The 21,104-nt window shown below is 35.2% G+C and overlaps 1 protein-coding gene across 1 annotated transcript; it reads right to left on the bottom strand.

The window, feature by feature from the left end:
• Window positions 1-4,004: 4,004 nt before the first annotated feature.
• Window positions 4,005-19,663, bottom strand: LOC136040023 (uncharacterized). Its single transcript, XM_065724089.1, has 4 exons — window positions 19,630-19,663; window positions 9,975-10,235; window positions 6,302-6,454; window positions 4,005-4,188 (listed from the first exon to the last, which is right to left on the bottom strand). Exons 2-4 carry the CDS (start codon window positions 10,226-10,228, stop codon window positions 4,005-4,007), a joined length of 591 nt encoding a protein of 196 aa, XP_065580161.1. The 5' UTR covers window positions 10,229-10,235; window positions 19,630-19,663.
• Between the last annotated feature and the right edge of the window lie 1,441 nt (window positions 19,664-21,104).

The following is a 21,104-nucleotide window of genomic DNA, read 5'->3' as shown; positions in this document are numbered from 1 at the left end:
AAGGTTCTGAGCCAAAGAAAGCTAGCAAGGAGCTCTGACATTTAATGGTTTTATTGGCCCGTAATCAAATAAAATTGATACAAATTAAATTTTTGATAACGTTATAAAACACATCACCCCGGCTGTCTTGGAGCTAGAGCTATACTAGAGTTTTGATTTAAATATTGGATGTAAAAAATTTAAAGAATCAAATGATTCCTGGGGCTGATCCCCCCTGCTAACCTCTATGACTATACTAGAACTGATTTGACCTATCCAGCTACAGCATGAATACTATTTAAAAAGTACTAAGTCTTATTTTCTTTTTCGATGATTTTTTTTTCATGTTTAGCCGGGTAAGGAGTGACCCGGCTCAATAGTAACCAAAACTCTAAAAAATGGAATTTTGATACCAATAGCTACATCAAAAGAATCGCATTTTAATGATGATTTTAAATATGTAATTTTAATCAAGTTTAGTCTTACCCATCAAAAGTTACGATCCTGAGAAAATTTGCGTCATTTTAGAAAATAGGGAACACCCCCCTAAAATAGGACACACCCCCTAAAAGTCATATAATCTTAACGAAAATTACACCATCAGAGTCAGTGTATCAGAGAACCCTACTGTAGAAGTTTCAAGCTCCTATCTACAAAAATGTGGAAATTTGTATTTTTTGCCAGAAGGCAGATCACGGATGCGTGTTTATTTGGTTTTTTTCCAGGGATGATCGTATCCACCCAGTTGTCCTAGAATGTTGCTAGAGGGCTCAAACTAACGGAAATGAGAAGTTCTAGTGCCCCTTTTAAGTGACCAAAAAAATTGAAGGACACCTAGGCCCCCTCCCACGCTAATTATTTTCCCAAAGTCAACGGATCAAAATTCCGTGATAGCCATTTTATTCCGCGTAGTCGAAAAGCCTTATAACTATGTCTTTGGGGACGACTTACTCCCCCACAGTCCCCGTGGGAGGGGCTACCAGTTATAAACTTTGACCAGTGCTTACATATAGTAATGGTTATTGAGAAGTGTACAGGCGTTTTCAAGAGGATTCTTTGGTTGGGGGAGGGGTTGAAAAGAGGGAAATATGCTGGGGGAATTTTCCATCGAGGAATTTGTCATAGGGGAAGAAAATTTCTATGAAGGGAGCGCGGGATTAGCATTGTTTAAAAAAAAACAATGAAAAAATAAATATGAAAGTTTTTTCAGCTGGAAGTAAGGAGCAGCATTAAAACTTAAAACGAACAGAAATTATCACCCATATAAGGCACTCCTCCTAATACCTCGCTCTTTACACTTGAGTATTTTTAGTAATATCAACTATTCATTCTACGGCTTTTGTGATTCAGGGGTCATTCTTAATGAATTGGGGCAAAATTTAAGATTTAGTGTAAAGAGAGAGGTGCTGACGAGGGGAACGAACCCTCTCATATGTGTAATAAAAACATAAGAATAAAAAGTTCTTTACATAAGCTAATTTATAAGTTACGTATATCTTTTACTAATAAAACAATTCGTATAAAATTAAAATTTCTAGTTGCATTTTTAAGTAACCAAAAAATCGGAGGGCAACTAGGCTTCATCCCCTGCTCTTTTTTCTCAAAATCATTCGATCAAAATCATGAGAAAGCCATTTAGCCACAAAAAAAAAAATGCAAATTTCGTTTTAATTATTCCTCTGCGGAGAGCCAAAATCAAAACATGCATTGATTCAAAAACGTTCAGAAATTAAATAAAAAAAAAAAGTTTTTTCAACTGAAAGTAAGGAGTGACATTAAAACTTAAAACGAACAGAGATCACTTCGTATATGAAAGAGGCTGCTTCCTCATCAACACCCCACTCTTTACGCTAAAGTTTTTTTTTACTGTTTTAAAAAGATGAGTTGAAAGAAAGAGTAAAACTTTAGCGTAATGAGCGGGGCGTTGATGAGGAAGCAGCCCCTTTGATATACGAATTAATTTCTGTTCGTTTTAAGTTTTAATGTCGCTCCTTACTTTCAATTGAAAAAACTTTTTTTTTAATTTAATCTCAATGAAAGAAACTTCTTGCTTTCAATGATAGATATACAGATAGATTATTTTTATTTGCAACAATTAAATAAATAAATATGACAAACCAGTGCACATGCCAGGTGGCATACTTTAGCAGTGACAATGTTACAATGTTACATTCACTACGAAAATAAAAACTAGCAATGACAATGTTACACACGTTTGCACTGACAAATTAAAAACAAATCAAGCCAAAGTAAATACAAGCCTACAGCATCAACATAAATATACAAAAAAAATACACAAAAAATAATTCCCCGCAACATATTAAACACAAAACACAATTCATTAATTCTGAAAAAATTATTTTCATCACTGCTTTGTTAAGTTTTTTTTTAAAATTTTAAAAACTCTCGCTTATTGCTACATTCTCGTACTGATATTGGAATTGAGTTCCAAATTTTTGACCCAGTATGACGGATGCTGAAACCCGCTCTTGACGTTGGACGAAATTCACATGAAAAATCTGAACAATGAGTGGTTGGATAGTTATGAAATTGGGAATTAGTTGAAAAAATACCAGAGAAATTTGAAGGTAAACTATTGTATAAATAATCATGACAAATATTAGAAATAGAAATTGTATGAAGTTGATCCAAAGAATATATTCCTGAATTCCCATATAAGTGTCTAACTGAAGATCCATGCTCAACATTAAAAAGAATTATCATTGCTTTATTCTGGAGTGTTTGGAGCGATTTAAATACAGATGGAAAAGTAGAAGCCCAAACAGAAATACAATAAATAAAATATGGGTAGACAGAAGAATAATAAATTGCTTTTAGAATATTTTTAGGAAACAAATAACACGATTTTTGTTTTCTAGTGAATCCATTTTTGTCCTATTGGCAAATGTAGAGGATGTATATATCCATTTTTGAAAGTTTTAAAACAACAAAATCTTATCTTGAACTTATAGATTTGAGGAAGTACAAGACCCGTAACTATTAGGGTAAAAAAACTGACCTGAGCAACCGTGGCAAAACAGGAAGTATTCATATTTCCGCAATTTTACCATTAACTAGGCTCACCTTTTTACTTGACGATAAGATTCTGAACGCGGTATATTTGCATGAATATTAACGCGAAACACATTAGGAAGTATAATTGACCCCCATTCTTTACATATAATATTTGTTGCTCAGAAATATACAGACATTTTTGGGGGGTAGGGAACTTTTTGCGGATGTGGGGGATTTTCTTTGGAGAGAATTTTCCCAGGGGATTAAATTTTCTGGGGGGAGGGTATTTCCTAGGAAAATTTACATGGAGGGAATTGGCTATAATTCTATTATTTATTGACATGGAATTGTATTTGTCTGTCTTACTTTTTCTATAGCGACTCAATATTAAACGTGGAGAAATTATCCCGGGGTATCGCCCGAGCAAAATTTTTAGGTGGGAAGGAAATGTCTGGGAGATTGCATGTGGAACTTTTTTGCGGAAGAAACTTTTCACTGGAGGGGTGTATTTTACAGACAAATTCTTCTCGGAGAGGAGGGAGAGAGGACGTATCAGGGCTTCTCATGCAAAAAATTACGAACTTTTGACATTCAAGATGTCTCCTTCAAAGGGTAATAGACCATGCTGATATCGATAAAGGAATTGGATTGATTAACATCATTTTAAATTATTAAGCTGGTTAATTATCTCACGTTAAGATTAAATCAGCAAAAATTAATCGAAATAATAGCTGTCATTACTGAATCAGTGTCAAAAGGCATTTTTTTTTTGTCACGAGACAGTTGTTTTTTTTACCCCATCTTTAAACTTTTGGTTATTATTGGCTATGGCTTATTCTTTACTAGGTTGCGGTTATTCCAGCAATTATGATATTGTTGCATGAAAGCAATATATAGTTTGCTTCATTATCATTGAATCCAATAGCAATAAAAATGGTAACAGATTTACATGTGCTGACAGAAATAATTTGCCTGTGCTTTCATATTAGAAAAAAAAAAACCTAGACATCTCAAAAGTAAAACGGGTTTTGTATTGAGTTATTCCTTAGTACTGACAAAAATTTCTTAATTGGTGACATATTTGACACGAGTTTTGCAATTGAAGTGCTGCACTCTGGATAGTGGGACCGACAGTTTTCTTTTCGGATGCCAAGTTTTATGGGCTTCTCATAATCGTCTATTCTTATCCTCCGACTAAAAAAAAAGTGAGAATAACTAAAAATGTCAGAAAGGCGAAAGGAAAGAAAGCTTAGAAAATATTACAATCATTTAAGTTAGGGCTATAATCTTAGATGCTGAAAAACCACAAAACTTTTGCTTGAAAACACTAGCTGCCACTAGAAGTTGTTTGGCATTGGGTTTGGGTCTATGATCTTATGTGTCTTAATCAAGTTGATTGAAAGTAGCTATAAGAAAAGCGCAATCACAATACATTTTAGGCCTCAACTTCCATCATCACAAAACCAATTTTCCAGACAAAACTTACTTAGTCAAGCACAATTCATTGCCCCCCTCCAACAAAAAGCAAAACAGGTCCCGTTTCGGTCTTTAAGGTCACGACTCAAAAATTTTGGAACCCCTACTTAATGTCACGACTCCCTCAATCTTGATTCAATACCTGTATTTTTTTTTGGAATGCCTATGCGGTTTAGCATTTACCGTTTTAAAAATAGTCTTTATTTCAGTAATATTATTTGCTTTTTCGATTTTAAATTTCAGATTTTTTAAAGAAATAATTTATTAGAAAAGTAACTTTTCCCGTCGGGATTAGGACCTTTTTTAATATCATACAAATAACTGATGCAAATTAAAATTTACTGATTGCCCAAATGGTCAGACACATCAAACTGTTTTTCCCTTTAAAACTAAACATTAAACTTACAGTCACATTAAATATCAGATTTACCCCTAGTCTTTTAACCAGTTTAATCTCTAGGAATCCTACATCTGTTCAGTCTTTACTTTAAGTAATCCCCAGATAGATTTATAGGTTTACATACATCGACTAATTGGTTCCAGGTGGACGTGCGCTACTGGGAAAACCTCTCTATAAGTATCCCGAACTGTATGACAACGTGTTTGTTAGGTTGTCTTGACAACTGGTGGCACAAAGAGAGAGTGCTTCACAGAAATAAGGGAGGGTTTTTCTTATAAAAGACTGTCAGTGTGCATGAACTGTGTTTCAATTTTGGCTTTTCTTAAAGGGGTGCTGAATTTTTCAAATGGTAATCAAACAATTACATTTGCCCTGAAGCCGAGATATAAAACAAAAATAATTTATTAATTAACTTGAAATATTTAAAGAAATACTTCGATGAACTAATGACTCCATGAGAAAATACTGGCACTAATACAAAATTTAATGTTGGTTTATTTATTAAATCGAAGTTCCAGAATTCTGAAGCTTCTTTGACGAATATTAAATGGTAAAATCTTCCAGGGGTTTATTTTGTATAGACTTTCGACAAAACCTAAGAGCAAATGGCTAAGTAAGTTCAAATAGAAAAGAAACTTATCAGTCAACCTGACACGAGTTAAATCATCCCCAAAATGAATTTTATTGTTGAGAAGTTTCTCCGCAACAGTTTAAGGTGAAACAGTGAAAAAGTGTGAATGTTGGTATCCCTACTATAAAGACAAACATACACAGAGCCATATGTTTATGGCACTTATAGCTATATTCAGTGGGAGTTAACTGGATGGAGGCAAGGAACACGGGCCCGCTGAGACTCTCCCCCCTCTCTAGACTTAGAATACATTTTTTGGGGTATTTCTTGAAAATAGATTTTTATTCAGTATTTTCATTCAAAAAACGAAAAGACGACAAAATTGCCTCCCCCAGATCTCCAGTTGCACTCTATTTTGTATAGATATTAATACAATATCCCTTTTTAACTTTTCATAGCATGGGTTCTTGCAGCCACAGCACAACAAAACCTTATCTTGAGAACGAAAAACACAGAAAATTCGAAATAATTATTTTCTCAATGCTTGGCCATGATTTTTGCTGTTATTAGAACTGTTCATCCCACAGACACAATAGAAATGCTTGGTTAAATTAAAAAAAGGAAGTGGCTCCAAAAACTAACAACACTTGTATTATAGCAGCTTCATTCAAGTAGACAGTATGAATAGAATTTCAGCTAAGCTTATTGGCGCTAGGTCTCTATCGAAATTTTCATCTGGGGTTAAACATGAGAACCTAGTCTTGCAAATATAGTAATTTGGAAGTAAAATATGCAATATAGAAAGGATTAGTCATAGACTCAAAACTATCCAATTTTTTGTTTAAAATAGCATTACCAACCTGAAAAATGCATAAATTATTTTTACTTGCTTCGGCGCGTCCACTAGAAATCTATGAGCCTCACAAATAGCTTTTTTGTAGCAAATTTCATCTTGGTTTTCCATTAGGTACAAAGACTCAGCAATGTCAAAGTGGTCAAATATTTCGTTGAGGCTAAAAAGACATATACGGTACAACAATAATCAGACTATGTATACGGAGAGTAATGTTAAGTTGAACTTACCCAGCGAAAACCCTACAGAATATTAAAATCATGCATCTTGAGACTTGTTCATTATGTTTATCAATAAATTCAGTCTCCGAATTTATTTTTTAATCTCATTTCAATTTTCGTTTTTTGCTATGGAAGTACCTGCAAGTGTCTACAATACATTAAAGGTAGCTACCCTTGCTTAAAAGGTGGTCAAAACATGAGGTAAAGTAGAAATAACAATATGAAGAATTTGTAATTAAGATGGAGAGTGAAACTGAGATAGAGAGCAAGAAAAGGAGGGAAAGGGAATCTGTATTGAAAGCTTAGAATTATATCATTACTCTGTCTTTCACCCAGCCAAATTGTTAGAATAACTTTTGTTTTTTAATTGCCACGGTAACTTCGGGGCACATGACGACTTTTAGAGCATATCTTTTTAAGATAGTTTTGAAGTTCCATATAAAGCTTGAAAGGAGACACATTGATTGTACAGTACAAATATAAAAAAAGTTTTGACTAAAGTTTTAGATAGTATTTACAAAACGAGTAATTTTACACAATTGGATATTAATGAAACCGAACTGCTACTACTACTACTAATAACTCACTGCAGCATCAAGCCGCCTGAGGCCAACACAGCTACGAACGCTCCTCCTCCAACCTAATCTATTTAAAGCCTCCCTCTTTACACCCTCCCAGGAAGTTCCCATTTCCTTTAAACCTTTATTTATGACACCTTCCCAACCCAGACAAGGACGACCTGCTTTCCGTGTAGCCCCAGACGGTTGGCCAAAAAGGACAATCTTAGGTAATGTGTCATCCTTCATCCCTAGAACGTGGCCTAGCCATCTCAACCTTTATTTCATTATAGCCCTAGAAAGTGGGATTGAACCACATTTGTCGTACAGCCTACTGTTTGAAATATGGTCAGTCAGCCGGGTACCCAGAACAATCCGTAGGCAATTTCTCCGGAAAACATCTAGTAAATTTTCATCTGCTTTTCGGAGCACCCATGCTTCAAAACCGTATTTGACCACTGTCATCACTGTAGCTTCCAATATTCTAATCTTGGTTTGCAGACTTATCTTTCTATTCTTCCAAACTTTTTTTAACTGTGAAAAAACACCCTGAGCCTTAGCTACTCTACTTTTAACATCTTCACTGCTCCCACCATCTTTACTAATAATACTACAAAGGTAACTTAAGCTCCCAACCTGATCAATCTTTTCGTTACCTAATGTCACCTGTTCATCTTCATTTATTCCTAGCCTAAGTGACTTAGTTTTCTTAACATTAATTTTCGACCCTATTTCAGCACCCCGAACTCGCAAAACCTCTAAAACTTCATTCATTTTGCTCACACTTTCATCTAATATGCTTAAATCATCAGCATAATCTAAGTCCAGGAGTGTTTTTCCTCCCCATTTGATTCCGTGGTTTTATTTTCAAGAGAGCAGAGTTTCTTTTACTCCGTTTAAAACAATTAGATGTGGTGATCACGAACCAAAGGATTTCTATTTGACATTTTCAGAGACTACGATTACTATGAGGTTTGTGCTGAGTGTAGTTACTTCAGTAAAAAAAAAGCCAAAAATATAAAATTTATGATTTGAATGCAGAGTCTCATTGACTATGGGAAGAAAATAACAAGGACAAGACTACACTTGCTACAGGGAAAGCGTCCTGATTTTTCAATCAGCAAGTACTTTCTGAAGTTGAAACTCCCACCATTCAAAAGAAATACAATCTCCATATTGACGCATGAGTAGCAATGGAGTAAAGGAATAGAAAATCTTGTGAGCCAGGTAAAAAAAAAAACCTAAGAGCAGTCTCCATGATGATGGTCTAATGCTTACTTTTATAAACTCAAACGGCCTTGTCAATTACGTAGGTTTTTGTAGAGGATGACGTAGGTATTTCTTACAAAGTTAAATGTCTAATTCCTAAACGGGTTTTGAGGGTTAATGACCCTTGTTTTGATTCCGAAAAGCTTTATGGATCCTTTGAGCCAGGTATCCTTTTTATTGCTTTTGTCAACTGTCTGTTTACACTGCTTTTTCCATTCTCGGGCTTATGCAAGAGTTTGTCAATCCTCTTGCCGGGTAGTGAATCGTCTAGTTCATTGTTTCTCAAAGCTACTTCACCGATAGTAGTTAATTTATTGTATTTTTTCAATCAGTGTGATTTGTGCACTGAAAGGATAAACACTTACATCATATTCTAAAACACCAAAGATGAAATACTTCAAGAAAGTATGTCTTCATTCTATGTTATCTTAACATTGAACGATGACAAATACAAATATATTGTAAATACCCCTTATTGCCGTCCTTGGCTTACTTAAGAAAGCTCCATGTTCTCAATCCATAGACGAAGTTAGGATGATGAATTAATTCAGTTTAGAGGTAATACTGACTTGACCTTTTACGGTTACGATGTATCTTCATCAAGTTTTGAAGTTGCTTTGGTACAGATAAAAATTTTCGGAATCACAACAAGGAATATACGCAAGATTTTAACCTGGAGGTGGTGGGATTTAGGAGTAAGATACTTTAAAATGGGGATTATACGGAAAATAAAAGATATCGGAGGGAAAACTGCAAAAATCTCATGTGTGCCTGATTGACAATTAATAATTCATTTTTTAAAAAACAAACCATCCAAAGAGGACAGTGAGCAATAGTTATCAAAATTCTTATTTTCAAACGGTTCGTGATACTAAATTGTCAGTAGGGAGCGACTTGGCTCAATAGTAAACAAAACTCTAAGGAACAGAATTTTGATATCAACAGATACTTCAAATAAATTGATTATCGTACTTCTAAATAAATAAGATGCTTGGAATTTATCATTTTTTTTTCCAGAAGAAAGATCACGCATGCGTTTTTTTTTATTATTTTTTCTAGGGGTAATTTTATCGAACTAATGGTCCTAACAGATCGAGAGAGGGCACATTCGAACAGAAATCAAAATATGCCTTATTTTGCAATCACAAATATTTCCCCAGTAGATGCTGCAAAAAATAAATATTTGAGACATTGATGCTTTGAAAAGATAAAAATAACCTTTATGTAGCTGTTTACTCTACTAATTGTTTTTAGAGAAAAATCTGGATATCAAAATTGAAGAAAGCTAAGAAGTCGATTGTATGTATAAAGACTATTTGGCATATTATCTGATTAACTCACTAATGAGATAAGCTGAGAAGTAGACATACCTTTAGAATCGGAATATCATCCCAAATCTAAATATAGCATTAACGTTGATGCGGAAATATATACACTGAATTGTATATATACAATGAAATATCGATTATGTTGAGTAACTATTGAACCAATTTGAAAACAGATAACAGATCAGAAACGATTGAGTTAAAAATTTATCCAAGCACTAAATCTACCCAAGCACAAAAAGAGTGAAAATTTACCAATTATTCTTATTTAGTATATTCTAATTTTTACGCAAATATAAAATTTTTACCTTAACTCTTCATTTACGAACGCATTCCTCTTTTTTCTTCTTTTGGCAATTCTTTCAAGGTTAAAGCCATACCAAGAAGCAATAGGCAAAATTATTGCCCCAGAAAGTACAATTATGCCAAAAAGGGCAGTCAAAGCGATTGCAACTGGTCCAGCTATATCTTGTGAAAGTACATTTGCTAGGTTGAACGGAGTAGAGAATGTAAACCCCAAATTGACAGGTTGAAAAAGGGCTGGCCGTGGTAAAACACTCATATTAAACCTAAAGAAAAACTTGGATTAACTAGGAAAAAAAGGCCCGCAAATTGTTCTCTCGACAAAATAATTGGTCGCAAATTCTCGACAAAATACACCTTGGTATGTATTCAAATTTAATTTTTTTTTATTTATTTAATTTACTCAATTTCAAAAGTGGATCAAGTAGGAAAACACAGCATTGACTGTTTAGTGATCATCCTGTACTGGTGATCAAAATCAAAACACAAGGACCGAAATCCCAACGAAAAGCCTAATGACAAATATGGTAATGCTGAGGAGTAAAAGAGGACTAGGAGTCTGTGATAAAGATAGCTCTCTCTTGAGAAGGAGGTGTCACAAAATCTCGACAATACTCTTGCCCTAGTAGTGTTGGTATAACAGGTACTGGGTTTAAAGCCTGAGGCTCAAACGATTATAGCTTAAACCCAATGACCTCTCTACATGAGCACATTACATATTCAGTTCATGACAACTATATGAATAAATTTGTTTCTTGGGTTGAATGAAACTGGTCTTAGAACGTGCTGGAGTAAAGTAAATAGGATGTATTTTACATTACAAACCGATTTTTAATGAATCAAAAAGTGACAAATCTTCTACCCCTTTTTTTCGTACGACAGGTGCCTGGTTAAAGTAAGCCAGCGAACTTATGTTCCTCAATGAATCACTTGCTATGGCATTTTGTATATGGAACTTGTGGTCAACCATGTCCCCCCTCCTAGGGACCCTAATACCCCTCCCCAAATTTTTCAGGTCATGAAAATTATATGAATAAATATTCTATTTGAGTTGAATGAAACTAGTCTTATGACACGCGCTTGAGTAAAGTAAATCGGACGCGTTTTATAACACGAACCGATGTTTAATGAATCAAAAAGTGTCAAATCTTCTACCCCTTTTTTGTCTTATGACATGTGCTTGGGTAAAGTAAACCAATGAATAAATTGCTATGGCATTTTTAGAGGGAACTTATGGTAATACAAGTCCCAACCTCTGAGGCGCCTCCAATACCTCTCCCCAGCTCCCCCTTTTTTGAGCTTCCACATTTTTGGACTTGGATATTTGGACTTGAAATTTTTTGGACTTTTTGGACCAAACAAAGTTTTTTGGGGTGGTGAACATTATTTTTAAGATTCTCTTTGTGTGGCTACCCCTGTGGTATTCTGCGGTTGGTCATCGACTTTAAATGTTTGACTTTATATCTTTTTTTATATGTTCTATATCAGTATTTTTGTTAATTGGAATTATACACATTTGGATCTTATTTTTTTTAAAGGAAAGATGAAATATTTCAATAGATCATGTGTACATGATAAAGTTATCGTTGCTTTGAATGCTGACAACGACAAATATTTGAAATATGGGACAGGCAATAATGGAGATCTTGTTTGAAAAGTATACTTGCGTTTTCATGACAGTGAGGGACTAAATTCCTTTGGAGCATCGAAAAATTTAACTTTTTATGACGGTGGATATGCGAGAGTTGCATTTCCAGAGAAGTTAGTGCTCAAAGATAATGCAAGCCTGAAATAAATAGTTGACGATGAGGGTCAACTTCTTGCTACTTTTATGGTAATACATTACCCGTTGAAAGATCCTATCGCCATCTTTCTGGTAGCCTATTAGCATTCAACTGAAAGAAAAGGGAAAAAGAAAGGCCTGCTGCTGCACTAATGTCATAATGCACATCTTGTCTATGTGCAAAAACTGCAAACTATATAAAATAATATGTTAAATTACAGTTAAATTGATGGCAAAATAAAAAATAGCATAGGCAATCAATATAACAACGGGTTATAAAGATGAATTGATGAGGAAACAAAGCGCATGTGAAATTATTACTACCCTTGATCGCATACCAACAAATACAGACAATGAACCCAGTAATACCAATGATTAAATATAAGATGCGATTATTGCTAAAACTATGTTAAAACCCGTGTATAACCCTAAAATGGAAAAAGTGTCTTGTCAATAGAAAAGATAATGAAATATTTTACTGAATGAATTCAAAGCATTAATTTTTATTTTTATGATGATATTCAACATGCATTTATTTCAATAAAAATATTGTATGCATTACTTTGTTATGTTTTTATTACTTTTTGCGTATCCTAGATAGCCAAACGTTTCAAATGTTTATTAAAAATTCAGAGATTTAAGAAAAGGAATTTTCAGACACATAATTACTAATAACGGGCTCATAGGGGCTATTTTAGAATCAAAGATGGTTTAACAGGACTTTTACCAAAACCTGAGATAGATGAGTTGGATTTTTTCCAGAATCTACACCGGCAAGTAGACATCCACTCAGACACACAGGTACGGAGAGAGAGAGAGCCAGAGAAAGGCAGAGAGAGAAAGTGAGAGAGAGAGAAAGAAAAAAAGACAGAGTCAAAGACAAAATTCGTAAAAACACGCAGTCAGACACACAAACCCACAAAAAAAACACAGAAAAGCAAATAATTGCTCTGACAAACAGACATAGAGAGCTAGATATACAAAAAATTACATAAAAACACACGAGTCAGACACACAAGCACACAAAGACAGATACGGGGATGCGCAAACAACCGCTCAGACACATATGCACAGACGGAGACTAGAAATCAAACAGCCACTCAGACACAAAGGCCCAGAGAGAGAGAGAGAGAGAGAGAGAGAGAGAGAGAGAGAGAGAGAGAGAGAGAGAGAGAGAGAGAGAGAGAGAGAGAGAGAGAACAAATACACAGAGTCAGACATACAAACAAGCACGGACAGACACAGAAACAAGCAAATATCCATTCAGACATACAAACAGACAGAGACAAGCAAACACCAGCTCAGACAAATAGGCACAGAGGGAATGAGAGAGACAAGCGAACATTCGCTTAGACACACAGACAAACAGAATCAGACACACAAACACACAAAGACAAACACGGGGACAAACGTACATCTGCTCATATACACAGACAGAGACAGATAGAGAGAAAGAAAGAGAGAGACAGATAGAGACAGAGAGAGATAGAGAGAGAGAGACATTTGCTTGTCCCAATGTCTGTCTTTCTGTGATTGTCTGGCTGATTCTTTGTGTCTGAGCGGGTGCTCGCTTGTCTCTCTCTCTATGCTTATGCGTCTTAGCGGACGTTTGCTTGTTTCTCTCTCTTTGCCTTTGTGTCTGATAAGCGTTCTGCTTGTCTTCCTGTGTCTGTATGTCTGATTGGAAGTTTTCTTGTTACTCTGTCTGTGCGTATGTGTTTGTATATCTGACTCTGTGTGTTTGTTTGTGTTTTTTCTCTCTAACCCTCTCCCTCTCTCTCTCTCTCTCCCTCTCTCTCTCTCTCTCTCTCTCTCTCTCTCTCTCTCTCTCTGTACCTGTATGTCAGAGCGGATGTTCGCTTGTCTCTCTCTCTCTGCTTATGTGTCTTAGCGGGTGTTTGCTTGTTTCTCTCTCTCAAAATACTGAGTCCAAAAGCAATTCTAAGTCCCAAATATTCCAAGTCCCCCAAATATTCCAAATCCCCCTAAGTTCAAAAATCTTAGTCCAAAAAGGGGGGCTGAATTATTGGGGAAGGAGAATTTGGGGCCCAATGGAGTTTGGGGTATGTTTAACCATGTGTTTCCTCTTAAAAAAGGACATAGCAATTGATTCATTGGTGACATAAATTCGCTGGTTTACTTTACCCAAGCGCGTGTCATAAGAAAAAAAGGAGTAACAGTTTTGTCACTTTTTGATTCATTAAAATTCTGTTCGTATTATAAATGCGTCCCATTTATTTTACTCAAGCGCGTGTCATAATACCAGTTTCCTTCAACCCAAATAAAAAGTTTATTCGTGTAATTGTCATGACCTGAAAAAGTCGGGGGAGGATTATTGGGGTCCCTTGTGGGTGGGAGATGAATGACCGCAAGTTCCCTCTAAGAAATACCATAGCAATTGATTCATTTGGGAACATTAGTTTTCCGATTTACTTTACCCAGGCGCATGTCATAAGAAAAGAGAGAAGTATAGTTGCCACTTTTTGATTCATGAAAATTCGGTTCGTACTATAAAATGCGTCCGATTTACTTTACTCAAGCGCGTTTCATATGACCGACCAGTTTCATTCAACCCAAATAAAAATATATTCATATAAATGTCATGACCTAAGCATGAAACATGATATGTAAGGAGGTCGCTAGACTTAGGCTATAATCATTACAGCCTCAGACTAAAAAAAAAAACCTGTACTCGTTATAGCAAAACTACTTGCCCTTTTGTGTGGGATAGGCCCCGTAAATTTTCAGACGAATCGTGAATATTTTATGGTAATTTTCCATATTTTTCATTTAATTTGCCTCTGTTTGGCGTTTTGTCAAAGATGTATCTTCACGTAAAGGTTCTCTCGTCCCCTGAATGAATACTAAGAGTATGTTCGTCTTTTGTGCTTGCTAAGATCGAGTTAACGCGTAAATGCCGCTTATAAACAAGAATCTAGTCAAATAAACTATGAAATGAGGATACGTGATGAAAAAAAACTATCTTTAAAGAGGTATCTACCATACTACCCATGAATGACCATACAATAACACCCTAAAAGTTGGGTGAAGGAGAAGGATAGTGCCCCAATTGGAGAAGCTGAGAAACAGGTTATCTTAAGTGTTAAAATGGAGAAAAATTGGGACATTTGGGTCTAAAACTACCTACTAAAAATTGTCTACAGAAAATATTCAACGAATATTAAATATGGCCCGGTACAACTAATTTATTTAGACCGGGGTAGGACCATCTTAACACTTGACCATAGTAGAATAAATTGCTACGAGTACCACAAGCATAGAAATGTCTCACCAATTTGATTATGTTAAGTGTCCTAAAGTTGATGGACAATCACCTATTCTACTGCATTTGCCGGACTTAATTTATTAGGTTTCTAAATATTGATGTTTCGATTAAAATTTCAAAATCAAAACGTAGATCGACATTGAAAATCGTTCTGAAAGGTCTTTGCTCGTGCCCCCAGCCTAGAAATAAAGTTACCTTTTCAGGTATGATGTTGTGGTTCCTGGAAATTTGTCCAGGCTAGGAGAACTACACAAAGGGTAACACTGATTAATAATTTTTGTGTTATGTCGGTTAACCTTAGTGGGACTTTTCAGATACCCCGTTTTGGGCACAACGTGACATTTAAAATTATTTTTCCTGTATCGTAACCACTGGCCTTAAACATTAAACAGTTCGTGGTAACGAACTGTAGTAAGGAGTGACCCGGTTCAATAGTAAACGAAACTCTAAAAACCGGAATTTCGATGCTAAAAGATACATTTGCTGATTTTAAATATATAAGTTTCATCAAATTTAGTCTTTGTCATCAAAAGTTAAGAGCCAGAGAAAATATACCTTATTTTGGAAATTAGGGGAAACATCCTCTAAAAGTCATAGAATCTTAACGAAAATCACACCATCATATTCAGCGTATCAGAGAACCCTATAGCGAAAATTCCAAGCTCCTATCTACAAATATGTGGAATTTGGTATTTTTTACCAGAAGACAGATCACGAGTGCGTGTTTATTTTTTTTCTTTTTCCCAGGGGTCATTGTATCGACCAAGTGGTCGTAGAATGTCGCAATAGGGCTCATTCTAATGGAATGAAAAGTTCTAGTGCCCTTTTTAAGTGACCAAAAATTGGAGGGCACCTAGGCCCCCTCCCACGCTCATTTTGTTTCCCGAAAACCATAATAGCTATGTCTTTGGGGATGACTTACTCCCCCACAGTCCCTGGGGGAGGGGCTGCAAGTTACAAACTTTGACCAGTGTTTACATACAGTAATGGTTATTGTGAAGTGTAGAGACGTTTTCAGGGGGATTCTTTTGGTTTGGGGGTTGGGTTGAGGGGAGGGGGCTATGAAAGATGGGGGGATCTTTCCTTGGAGGAATATGTCATGGGGGAAGAGAAACTCAGTGAAAAGGTTGCAGGATTTTCTAGCATTACTACAAAAAAAAAACAATGAAAAAATAAACATGAAAAAGTTTTCTCAATTGAAAGTAAGGAGTAGCATTAAAACTTGAAACGAACAAAACTTGAAACATTAAGCATATGAGGGGTTCTAAAAAATACTTTAGCATAAACAGCGAGGTATTTAGGAGGAGATAAATACATCGCTCTTTATGCTAAAGTATTTTTAGTAATTTCAACTACTTATTCTACGGCCTTTCTGATTCAGGGGTCATTCTTAAGGAATTGGGACAAAACTTAAGATTTAATATAAAGAGCGAGGTATTAACGAGGGGACAAACCCCCCTTATATACATAAGAAAAATATAAGAATATAAAAGTTTGTTACGTAAGTTAATTCTTAAGTTACGTATATTTTTTACTAATAAAAACGTTCGTTGAAAATTAAAAGTTCTAGTTGCCTTTTTAAGTAACCGAAAAATAGGAGGGCAACTACGCCTCCTTCCCCACCCCTTATTTCTCAAAATCGTCTGATCAAAATTAAGAGAAAGCCATTTAGCCAAAAAAAGAATTAGTATGTAAATGTCATTTTAATAATTTATGTGCGGAGAGCCAAAATCAAACATGCATTAATTCAAAAACGTTCAGAAATCAAATACATAAACTTTTTTTTTTTAACTGAAAGTCAGGAGCGACATTAAAATTTAAAACGAACAGAAATTACTCCGTATATGAAATGGGTTATCCCCTTCGCAATCCCTCGCTCTTTACGTTAAAGTTTGACTCTTTGCCACAATTCTAATTTTTAAAACAATTAAAAACTTTAGCGTAAAGAGTGAGGGATTGCGGAGGGGAAAACCCATTTCATATATGGATTAATTTCTGTTCGTTTTAAGTTTTAATGTCGCTCCTTACTTTCAGTTGAAGGAGCGTATTCAGGTAAGGAGCGACCCGGCTCAATAGTAACCGAAACTCTTTTTGATACCAATTTGATTTTTTTTATACCAAAATTTGGATACCAATAGTTACATCAAAAAACTTGCATTTTAATGCTGATTTTTAATATATATAACTTTCATCAAGATTAGTCTTACCTATCAAAAGTTACGATTTGCCTCATTTTAGAAAATAGGGGAAAACACCCCCTAAAAGTCATACAATCTTAACGAAAATCACACCATCAAATTCAGCGTTTTAGAGAACCTTATTGTACAAGTTTCAAGCTCCTATCTATACAAACGTCGAATTTCGCATTTTTTGCCAGAAGACAAATAACGGATGCGTGTTTATTTGTTTTTTTGTTATTTTGTTGTTTTTTTCCTAGGGGTGATCGTATCGACCCAGTGGTCCTAGAATGTCTTGGGAAAGCTCATTTTAACGGAAATTGAAAGCTCTAGTGTCCTTTTTAAGTGACCAAAAAAATGGAGGGCCCCTAGGCCCCCTCCCACGCACATTTTTCTCCAAAATCACTGGATCAAAATACTGAGATAGCCATTTTATTCACCATAGTCGAAAAACCTAATAACTATCTCTTTGGGGACGACTTACTATCCCACAGTCCCCGTGGGAGGGGTTCCAAGTTACAAAGTTTGACCTGTGTTTACATATAGTAATGGTTACTGGGAAGTGTACGGACGTTTTCAGGGGGATTTTTTTTGGTTTGGGAGGGACAGTTAAGGTGGGGGGGGGAGTTACATGGGAAGATTTTTCCATGGAAAAACTTCTCATAGGGGAAGAGACTTTCAATGAAGGTGGCGCCGGACTTTTTTGCATTATTTAAAAAAACATTGAAAAAATAAATATGAGAAGTTTTTTTCTACTGAAAGTGAGGAGCAGCATTAAAACTTAAAACGAGCAGAAATTGTTGCGCATATGAGGGGTTTACCTCCTCGTAATACCTCGCTCTTTACACTAAAGTATTTTTAGTAATTTCAACTATTTATTCTACGGCCTTTGTGATTCAAGGGTCATTCTTAAGGAATTGGGACAGAATTTAAGCTTTAATGTAAAGAACCAGGTATGAACGAGGGGTGAACTCCCTCATATACGCAATAAAAATATACGAATATAGAAGCTCGTTACGTAAATTAATTTGTAAATTACGTATATTTTTTACTAATGAACATGTTCATAAAAAAATTAAAAGTCATGTTTCTTTTCATGTTTTCTTTTCAGCCCTATTTTGAGATTAAATAAAAAAAAACAATTTTTTTTTAAATGAAAGTGAGGAGAGACATTAAAACTTAAAACGAACAGAAATTACTCCGTATATGAAAGGGGCTTTTTCTCATCAACGCCTCGCTCTTTAAGCTAAAGTTTTTTACTGTTTTAAAAAGTAGAGCTAAGAGAAAGAGTCAAACTTTAGCGTAAAGAGGGAGGCCTTGAGGAGGAAAGCTTTGCTGAAGAAAATGCACCTTCAATTTACAAGCTTTGATCAGTTTTAGATTGATTATCAGGGCTTTTAAAAAGGATTATGGATTAGCTGTGGAACCATAAACCTATCCATGGCTTCAGGGCTCGTAAATCCTAAACCTACAAACTTTCTTCCAAAAAATAACAGGTGAAATTACAATCAGCAGACTGATAACTACTAATAAATAATTAATGAATTATAATTAATCTAATTGCCATTGGAACAGCTATTAGTTAAACAAGTTAGTCGCATGGACAGAGATTTTTATGATACAAGTTACAATTTGCTCAGAGGTGGTTTAAGGAGAGGACAGAGGGGGCACTTGCCCTGGGCTTAGGAATGTCAGGGGTGCAAAATTTCAAATAAATAATCTAACGGTTATAATCATTTTCTAATTTTTGATTTTTTTTTTTATTACAAAAAAGTAGAGGGTGTAGTTGAAAGAAAGTATAAGGAAATTGAGCATAAAATTTTCTTTTTTCCCATATCTTCATCACTGTTCCTTGAAAATAAAGCAAGAAGACAAAATTAATTAACTTTATATTTTTATGATATTTTGCATTCAAATCCATTCGTACTTTACAGGATGTCGTCTTGTAATAAGAAAGAAAGTGGTGCTCCTGCAAGAAAACAACATTGCCAATTAATAACAATTTTGTTTTTGACAACATTGTCAATTAATGACAATTTTACAGGATGTCGTCTTGTAATAAGAAAGAAAGTGGTGCTCCTGCAAGAAAACAACATTGTCAATTAATGACAATTTTGTTTTTGACAACATTGTCAATTAATGACAATTTTACAGGATGTCGTCTTGTAATAAGAAAGAAAGTGGTGCTCCTGCAAGAAAACAACATTGTCAATTAATAACAATTTTGTTAATAATGACCTGATAATTTTTGGGAGACATGGGGGGGGAGGACGCTAATCAAATTTTTTCCATGGGTGCATAGAGGCCAGAACCGTCACTGCCTTTGCTAACAAAATTTTCGTAGAAAACTCTTCTGACCAGGTAATACTCGTCAGTACTGAAACATAAATTGAATAGCAAAAAAAAAAACTTACAAACTACTTCCGATGCTTCTTATGTAGGTTGGAATTGAAACTGAACTCAAACGATCCCTTATCCTGTTAAGGGTACAAACCTTAGTGAGATTACTTTTACTTTCTTCTAGAGCAATACGGACATTTAAAAATGTATTAAATTCTTTGCTTGTGTGATAACATAGCTTAATTACTAATTCCTTAGCATCTATTTTAACATGCTAGGCTTGGCTACAGGCAGAATTGTCGTTTGGAGGGAGGTGGCAAGGGGGGATAGGTGCCCCTCCCCTTCAATAATGCGGAGAAAAAAAATATATATCCCAAGCACCTTGACTATCTTGATATGGACCCCTCTTGACCCCCTCCCAACCCCAATAAAATGCTGGAATTTTCTACTGGCTACAGGACTACTATTTGGCTGCCAAAGGGGTAAGCGGGCTGCAGTGGTGTGAATTAGATGAGGGCAAGGGGCATTTATCCCCCTGGATTTCAAAATTTTTATTATAGTATTCTCACTGAAAATACCTTTTTTTGGTAGTCAAATTAAAGAAAAACGAAAATAAACAAAATTAACCTGATTTTAAAAATCCCCTCTCTAATATTTTCAGGAATCGGCACCACTAGAGGGCTGCTGTACTTACAGGAAAATAAAAGAAGCGAAAAATCTCTTTTAAATTTTTAACATTTATTAAAGACTAGTTGCTCCTAAAGAGTAAGGTTTTTTGGGAGGGTCAAAGATATGGAAAAAAAGAATATCGAAAGCTCAAATTTCAACTGTTTATTTCCTATAGATTTGATTTTGAATGTGTTTAAAAGCAAGGCCGTAAAGATACAAATTACTAAGTCCTTCGGCCCAAAAATATGGTTTAAAAAGGACTGACGATTATTTTTGTTTGAATTAACTCCAAAATTTCATCCATTAGTTATCAGGCTAATGGGATCCCATCTCAAAAGGAAAAATCGAAAAAAATATGACGGTTCTCCCACTAACTGATCCTGACCCGGGGTCAAATTTTTTCATTACGAATTAAACTTAAAACTCCAAATCCCTGGGGTAAGGGGGCTCTAATATACAAAAGTAATTTTAATTTGAGACAACGGGCCCCCTGAAAGTGGAATCTGGAAAGGGTTAAAAATCACTTCCTAGCTGGAGACATTGCTCCCAAGCAAGGGTCCGAAAATGTTCCAAGAAACCGAATTTTCCCATTGACCTTAGAGAATCGCTGTCTAGGCTAAAGGAAACAAATATTTTGTTGTGAGGGAAAAGAATTTTAAGGGTCGGGATCTTGACCACAAAAACTATTGTCCCTGGTCAGTTTGAAACTTACGGCCCTAAGTCACTGGGTTAGGAGTGTCTGAATTAAGAAAAAATAAGTAGTTTGGGGACGCAAAGATAAGGTAAATAGTTAAAAATAACAAATACTTCCATGGATCAATGATGAGCCCAAAAACAGACAACAATTAAAATGAATAATCAACCCAAACTTATAACAAAT

The sequence above is a fragment of the Artemia franciscana genome, chromosome 20 (genome assembly GCF_032884065.1).
Source record: "Artemia franciscana chromosome 20, ASM3288406v1, whole genome shotgun sequence".
Taxonomy (NCBI): Eukaryota; Metazoa; Arthropoda; class Branchiopoda; order Anostraca; family Artemiidae; genus Artemia; species Artemia franciscana.
This window is presented reverse-complemented; position numbering and strand designations above follow the sequence as displayed.

What these genes read in the sequence shown, in the direction of transcription:
- LOC136040023 (XM_065724089.1), bottom strand. Translation starts at nt 10,228, where the DNA reads ATGAGTGTTTTACCACGGCCAGCCCTTTTTCAACCTGTCAATTTGGGG. An exon ending in TTCGTAAATGAAGAGTTAAG is followed by an intron (nt 6,455 to 9,974) that starts GTAAAAATTTTA and finishes ATGTCTTTTTAG; the next exon opens with CCTCAACGAAATATTTGACC. An exon ending in ATAATTTATGCATTTTTCAG is followed by an intron (nt 4,189 to 6,301) that starts GTTGGTAATGCT and finishes CTTTTTTTTTAG; the next exon opens with TCGGAGGATAAGAATAGACG.